Here is a 7,947-nt window from a genome sequence, read left to right as displayed (position 1 = left end):
AGTCCAATGGATAGATAGATAGATAGATAGATAGATAGATAGATAGATAGATAGATAGATAGATAGATAGATAGATAGATAGATGCATTTGCCATCAAAAACGTTTTAAAAGTTTTAAAAAGTTTTATTCAGTCAGGGTGGGTCAAAAGTCTATTTCTTATGTAAAATTAAAAAAATAAATGATAATTATATAAATATATATACATATATATATTTTTTGGTAATTATTTTTTATTATTTTTTCTTTATTTTGAGTTTGACCCATATGAGGAGAACACGTTCCAGGTAACGGACGCCGACCTGCAGAGGAAGACACGACACAAGGTAAAAAAATAAAATAAAAAATAAAAACAAACAGTGACAGATAAGAAAAATAAAACAAACATGATAATATAATCTCCTTCGACGAACGCTCCGGGGAAGCGGTGCGTGGAAGAATCACGCCCCCCTCCTCCGCCCTCCACCCTCCACACCCCCCCCCTCCCCCAGATGTGGCGCGGCGGGCGGGGAGAGAGTCGCGTCCCGCAGGTCATTTCCAACCCGGGGACCGAGGGGACCGCAGCCCACGCTCCACCGCTGGATGTACGAGCGCAACACTTTTGGGGCCTGTTTTTGGAAAGAAAAAAAAAGAAAAATTCTTATATGAAGAAGAGGAAGACGCGCATTCGGATCTATGAACAACCCACGCGGATCCACGCGGCTGTTTTAAAACCAGAAGGAATGCATATTTTCTTGTTGAGACTAACTTTTTGCTGGTCGCTGCTCGGACTGACGCGAGGTGAGACTTTTATTTTGAAAAAAAAAAGAAATTAAGATTCACATTTAAAACAAAGTTTTCAACTTTAACCGGCCATCCGTCGTGCAGGTTTTTAACATTAACCGCCCTTTTTCCGGTATTTTTGTTTGGATTATTTAAATCATCCTCATCGATTACCTCCCATCCCCTTACTTTCCTGCAAACTTGACCAATTCCTTTTTTTTTTTTTTTTTGTAAAAAAGTTGTAAAAAACACAAAATCCCCCAAAACTTAGTGACCGTTAAGTGACAGTTAAAAAAAAAAATGCAGTTGCGAATGTTTCAAAACAAATGTGTGTGTTATAATACGATTTTGCAAAACGTGTGTGTGCGGTTCCTTGGAAAGCTCCATGCATCTCAGGGCAGCTGCTCAGGAGGTGTGTTGGAGGGGGGGGGGGGGTGTATCACCGTCCCCTCTGCCAGGTCACACACACTCTGACTTGTTGCACGACCTGTAGAAAACAAATATTAGACGGGTGGTTTTTCACAGGAATGAACGCTATGTTGTGAATAAGTAGCGGCAGGTGTATTAAAACTTTCCATTTGCAGGCCTGAGATGCTCCGTGTCCACGGAGTCCTGTTTGAGCCAGGGGACTTGTGAAGCCGTTCCGGATGGGAATGGGGAGTGCAAGTAAGTTTGGATTAAAACACCTGTGGCGCACAAGTTATTATTTGTATTTTATTTTATTTTTTGACGGGGGGAGGGTGGAAGGGGGGGGTCCGACGTGGGGCGGACACGGGTCGCAGAGAGAGAGAGAGCGAGAGAGAAGGAGAGGGAGACTCTCGTGGCCCTAAATCTTGTTTTTCCTTTCTTTCGCGGCGCGACAGCTGGGGTTGCCAGAAGCTCGGCGACCATTGTTCTCCGCCGAGATTAATTCTGTGTGACTAATCTGGGTGAGGCTTCCCAGAGAGACCCTCAAACTCTGTCCCCTTACCACCCCTCCTCTCTCTCTCTTTCTCTCTCTCTCTCACTCTCTCTCTCCTGGGATTTGGTCCCTTCCTCAATGCTCCCTCTTTTTCCTCCCTGCCCCCTGACAGATGGCGGAGGGTCGTCCAGCTCGCTCAAAGTTGAGACAATTCTGCATTCTGCAGCGCGTTCAAACTTTTTTTTTTTTTTTTTCCTTTTCCAAAGCCGTACCCAGATAAAAGTTCCACGACGCTAGCAAGCTCAACCTGCTTAAAACGGCGTCCATCTTGCCCCCCCTCCGCCACATTTGACTTTGGGTTATGTTCTTCACTCGTCGTTCCTGGAAAGCCACCGTTGTGCCCGTCCGGTGTCCTCTACCTCCTCGGACATCTCCGGAGAAACACGGAGACGGGCGCTCGCTACGTCCTTGCAGTCGTGCAAAGGTGGATTATTTCGCCCCCTTTGCAGCATCTTCTTTACCAGTCTTTGAATCCCACGCGTGGTGACGTCAGGGGGTCGGAGGGCCGGAGGGACGGCTGTTGTTATTGTGTCTCGCTGACGCCAGTCTGCAGATATATCAGTAGCGCAGGAAGCCTGACGAAACGGGGGGCTTGAGCAACGGAGTGACGCGCAACTATAAAACTTCAAAAAATAGACGTGGCTCTCGAGACGACCACTCAGTCCCATGACAGTTCCTCGCAGTCACGGTGTCTGATATCTAAACAAAAGGAGTCACGTAACAGCTGGAAGATACAAGTTACTTAAATGAGCATAGCAGGATATAGTCATTTGAAATGAATTATAGTGTGTTATGATTTAATGCAACTTTAGATGTGAAATTAGGGTTACGGGTAGAACTTTTTCTTTGCTTTTCTAGGCCGGCACGATGGCGCGGTGGTTAGCGCCCCCCCCCCTTCCCTTTGCAGGGGAAGTTTCCTCCGGGTTCTCCCAAACACGCACGAACGCTTGAACGTCTCCACGCTCTTGCTGTCGATGAAACACGCACAAGTTTCCTCAGGGCGGGTTCGACGGAGCGCGTCCACTTTCCACACAAATAGGTCTTCGTTATCTCCTCACAATCCGTGTCGCGGCTCACCTGGAGGCCGACGTTCTTCTCATCAGAAGACATCCCGGTAATTTGTTGTGATACGCGATGGAGTGGGGAAAGGGTGCTCGGATGTGAAATCACATTGACTTGCATGACGCCTGCGTCGTCTTTTATAGCCCTGTGTCGAATTGAGCTCTCGGTCATAAATCGAAAACACTGATGCAGTGTTTCCCCAGCGAGGGTTAGTCCCAAGGTATCGCTGGGCCAGTCAAGACAAAGCCGCTTTTGAGCACAAGTGTCATGTCGATGTCAAGTAAGTGGCGCCGGATGCTTAAGTTTAATATAGGCTGACAGAGACGGGCTACTTGACGTGCCATACCATAAATACCATCTCCTTCCCTTATCTAGCCGGGCCCGCGATGGGATTTCGACCGGCGTTTATCTCCAAAGAGCTTGAAGGAGGCCTTTCATTTACCGTCGAGGCCTTGGCGCTAACACAGAGCAGTGACAGAGCTGCGGCGGTCCAGAACGGGGGATAAAAAAAAAGAAAAAAATTACCCCCAGATTCCAGAGCCGCGATGGCTGGAATCAAAGCAACTCACAGCAGAGCTTCTATTTAACCAGAGAGATGAGAGATGTTGAGGAAGGACGCCGCTGAGAGAGCGCAGAGCTTCATCATCAGTTTGCCGGCGTGATGAAACAAATACTTTTGGACAGCCCGTTGATTTCAAAGAGTCTCGCGTAAAGGAGGATTTAGGTCCTGACAGTTTGAACGAGCGCAGGCCGACCCGGCTGACGCCGCCTCCGCTTGCGTTTTATAGCTCATCCCCAGTAAGACGCCGTTCACCGCAAGTGTTTGGGTTCTCTAAACTAGAGCCAGACCGCTACTGAGGTCTTGGAGGCGACACCAGAATTAGTTGCCGACTGTTTCAACGGCCGTAGATGCCGCCGAGCGCCGCGCCATGGAAACGCTTCTACCGCTTTTCAGAACAAGTTTGGTGATAGATGACGGTGACGTGATTCCCCCGTAAAGTACAAGCTTTTAAGACATTTTTTTGTTTTACTTTTTTTACTTTTTTATCCGACCCGCCAAGCTATTTTCTTTGATTATTTCGATAACTATTTTCAATCAATATTGAATTTGGAAACTCCTTATTTATTTATTTATTTAAATTTTGTTTACAAACGTATTTATTTATTTTTACAAAATTTTTCCAGTTTTTTTTTTTTTTTTTTTTTTTACAAAATAATCTCTACATTTATATGAACATTAATGATTTTAAAGTTGAAATAAATTTGCAAAAAAATTTAATATTTAAACTGCAGTTTTCAGTTTTGTTCAATTTACATGATACCTAGTTTGCCCGTGCATAAAAATTACATAAGAAATGTGGCCTGCCACCCAAAATAATTGCACATCCCTGTTTTAAGAGGTGCGCATTGGATGACAAATATTAAGATGTAACGTCTGGCTTTTATTGAAAAGTCCGTTGATTGACCTGCTGTTTAAAGCGAAAAAGTTCAGGAAAATCAGGAGGGCGATTCGGACCCAAGGAACGGGAGGTGAACCCGCGACGTCATGCGATTTTAGCCGAAAAGCTGAATAACACGAAAAAACACAAAAATACAACCGGCGAGGGTAAACAAAGTTGTCAAGTTTGTCAATAAATTTATGGTAGACGGTTGAGGACGTTGTCAACAGAGGACGTCCTGTACAAATTGAAAAAAAAAAGAAAAATCTGCAACTTTTGCTTATCAGAACGGTATGCTTTGTACGTATTCGACCAAAAATCCAGAACCCGTGATTCAGAATTAGCTTGATTAGCACATCTGAGTCCAGACAGAGACCGTCACGGCTAACGACGCCCATGTGACTTCTCCAGTACTCATTTTATGTAAATAACAGATTGCGTCGGACCGTATGACAAAGAGCTTGTGACAGAGGGGAACGTTTCTACCTCGGGAGCTCGGCTAAGAACTCGAGAGCCTCGCTTTGGTACCAAGCAACACATCGATGAACGGGGATCGGTTTTCGGGGGTGAGGTTGTAAACGTTCGTCTCAGATCCCGGCGTCGGGGAAGCGCTCGTGGAAGATTTTCAAGGTTTTCTCCATTACGGGCACTTCCTCGCTGGTATGTGCAGTGAATGCAGCACAGTATATCCACTTCAATGACAGTGAGCCCTTGTTTCTCCAATTCTGTGGAATCTTCAATGGCACCTCTGTTTGGTGCGGTCAGATGAGTCCGCCCGGTTTGAATCAGTCAGATGACTCTATCTTAACACCACAAACACACACACACACCTCCATTCAGAGTAAGGAAACGGCCTCGGAGTGGCCGGAGGAAAGAAAAGGTGCCGTATCTGTTCGGATCATCAGAAAACGAGAAACACAGCGCGACGCTTTGATGAATTCCCTCCGGCAAGAGTTTGGATGGATGTCGAGAGAGCCGATCGGGAGAACACTTCGGCGTCGGGGATTAGCGATATTTCAGGCTTCGCCGGCCGGCACATGCCAAGACAAATCACACGAACTTTGATCGCCCCGCCACTCAGTCGGTCCCTCCCCCTTCTTAGCCAGACCACCTGTTTGTGGGTTTCAACACAACTGCTAAGAGGGACGTGCAGCCACCCACACAGCGGCGTGCTCTATAATACTCATGATTACTTGCGGTTTTAGCCCATTCAGCTCCGCGGCGGGAGAGACGGGCTGCGTCTGCCAGGTGCGCTTCGTCTTCGCGCTCTTGCTACAGGGGAAGCGGGGAAACGAAGCAGTTTGTTCAGTTGAGCGGCGACGCAGATCGCAGAAACAGATAGACGAAAACGAACGCTGCGACGACTTATCCGAGGAATCGGCTGCTGGCTTTGAGTCGCCGCCTGAAGCCGCTGTTGGCTCCACCTTCCGATTGGCCGTAAAGCCCTTAAGTGCTTCCCCGGGCTTGTAAAGCAGGCAGTGGCAGTAGTCATTAGAGCTGCCGTGACTCATGTGGTCACACACACACACACACACACACATGGGTCCGCGTGCACGGACATGTCCGCGAGCACACACACATGCAGCGTGTTGTGTCGGTCCCAGGGGGGGGGAGGCGGCTCTTTCCCATGGGCCGTGTCCACAATGCTCCCAAATAAACAGGGGTCTTCTATGAAGGCTGCCAGATGTGGGCCGGCCAGGTCAGCTCCCCTGTACGATTAGAGACGAAAGAAAAGAAGGGTGGATGCGAGGGGAGGGAAAGAAGGGGCGCCGTATAGCCCCTGTAATTTCGGCAGCCCGGGGGGGGGGGGGGGGATTCGGTGGTAGCTTCGGTTTCTGTCTCACAACAAATAACAGGCCTCATTTCTGCACCAACGTTTGGTTTTAATCAAAGAGCTATTTTCATTTTGACAAGACTCAATTAATGCCGGTCGGTTTGTTACCAGAGGTTTTTTGCACGTAACCGCTGGGTATTAGCGGACGCGTGACACCACGTGATGGCGTATCGCGCGACGAAACGTATTTAAAGCACCGAAAGACAGCGACATACGATTTAACCCTGGTTGCTTTTATAATTTCGCACACTTTGCGTCCGGACTCGAGCGAGGAAAATCCATCTACAAACCCTTTGCAGTGAAAAATATTCAAGAAATCTCAAGGCAGCAGGCCTTCCAGGATAGGCAAAACATGCGCTAACTCCCACGAGTACAGGAAATCAACAAAATCCCAATGAATACAATATTTGATGCCAGTGCATGTAAACCGATAAATGTTTATTTTACTGGCATTTGCTGCAATGGCAAGGCTGGCGAGGGGGCGGGGCGGGGCGGGGGGGGGGGGGGGGGGGGGGGGTTCGATCGCCACCGGAGGCGGGATCGTCGGCGGAGTTGCTTCGCTTTCGGCTGATGGGAAAAAGAGAGGACCGGGCGAAAAAGAGAGGGAGAAGTGGGGGGGGTTGAAAGGCCTCCCTTTGGCGACGCTTTTCAAACAGATCAGACAGCAGGCACTAAACCGAGGAGCCAGGAAATGAGAGTGGGTGGTGGGCACGGGGGGGGGACAAACACAATTGAACTTCTGGCTAGCGGCTCTTAACTATCACCATATTAGCCTGACAGCTCAGTTTGTAGTTCATCGCTGCCCTCGACATAAGTTGAAACTACGTAGTCAAAGTTTGGGTTTTGTATTTGGAGAGTTGGTTAAAGGAGCCAGGACTCTGCCTCCGATTGACAAGACTTTGTTGGTTGACTTTGATTGGACGGATAAAAAAAAAAAAAATTGAATAGCCTTCAAGGCCAGCAAAGTCTTCTCTGCTGGCCTTGAAACTATCAGAATCAATTACTTATATTAACATTTATTTCTTGCCATTAATATGTATTAAATTACCCCCGGTAGTCTATTATGTCATTGCTTTTCTTTTGGCTATGTGTATGACAATGCTGGAATTTTTATTCAAATTTTAGCCAATCAGATTTCAGCCATTGCGTGTCGTGAGAGGCATCCGCCTCGAGGCCTTTGGTCTAGAATAAATAATTGTGAAGCTGTTGCTTTAACCAATCAGGTGTCGAGTTGGCATGTACTTATATCGACGTTTTCACATCCTCTAATTGTCTGGCCAAAGAGCCGGTGAAATGCATCTGAATCGACCTAGCTTAAATGTTTTTGCAAAGACCTAGAAGCGTTTCTAAGCCCAACAATAGTGCAAGGAAGAGAAGAACTTGACATTGACATTGTCAGCAAAGGCTGGGCGACCCCAAAGCTGGCAGGTCCGTCTCGGCTGGAAAAAAAGGGTTCGTCTACCGTTTCCAAAGCGGTAACTATGGGCGGTACCCTCGGCTCAAGGAGGACGCCGCGGAAGGCGTAAAATGCAAAGCAACTCATTTCTCCGCCGAAAATGTGACCAAAATTTAAACTTTAATGCTCTGCTAAACTACGTGATAAATGATCTTACGACAATGTCATATGCGTCGTCCTTTCGAAACATCCATGTTGGAAAACCCCCAATCTGCATTAAATCTAGATGTTTTTCTCTTTTGACCAACAAGCATTAAAGTGGTTCATCTTTTGCACGAAGATTACATGAAGTCTTTTGATTACCAGAGACTTACCTTAAAATATCCCTTAATATGCCAATCACGGTGATGGAACCAGACTCGGGTTACGTCTCCCACAGAGCTTTACCCGGCACCGTAAACCAAATAAATGCACAACCTATTTCACTAAGCTCCT

General features: G+C 47.1%; 1 protein-coding gene across 2 annotated transcripts in view; it reads left to right on the top strand.

Annotated features, from left to right (window-relative positions):
• Nucleotides 1–521: 521 nt before the first annotated feature.
• notch1b (notch receptor 1b) overlaps nt 522–7,947 on the top strand; it is a 52,630-nt gene continuing 45,204 nt past the window's right edge. For both annotated transcript variants that reach the window (XM_086169332.1, XM_086169331.1), the window contains exons 1-2: nt 522–778; nt 1,345–1,426. In XM_086169332.1, coding sequence (XP_086025458.1) covers nt 643–778; nt 1,345–1,426 — 218 coding nt within the window. In that variant the 5' untranslated portion in view covers nt 522–642. The remainder of the gene's footprint in view (nt 779–1,344; nt 1,427–7,947) is intronic.

Source organism: Fistularia commersonii, chromosome 22 (genome assembly GCF_037954325.1).
Source record: "Fistularia commersonii isolate RoL2024-O1a breed Wild chromosome 22, RoL_Fcom_v1.0, whole genome shotgun sequence".
Taxonomy (NCBI): domain Eukaryota; kingdom Metazoa; phylum Chordata; class Actinopteri; order Syngnathiformes; family Fistulariidae; genus Fistularia; species Fistularia commersonii.
This window is presented reverse-complemented; position numbering and strand designations above follow the sequence as displayed.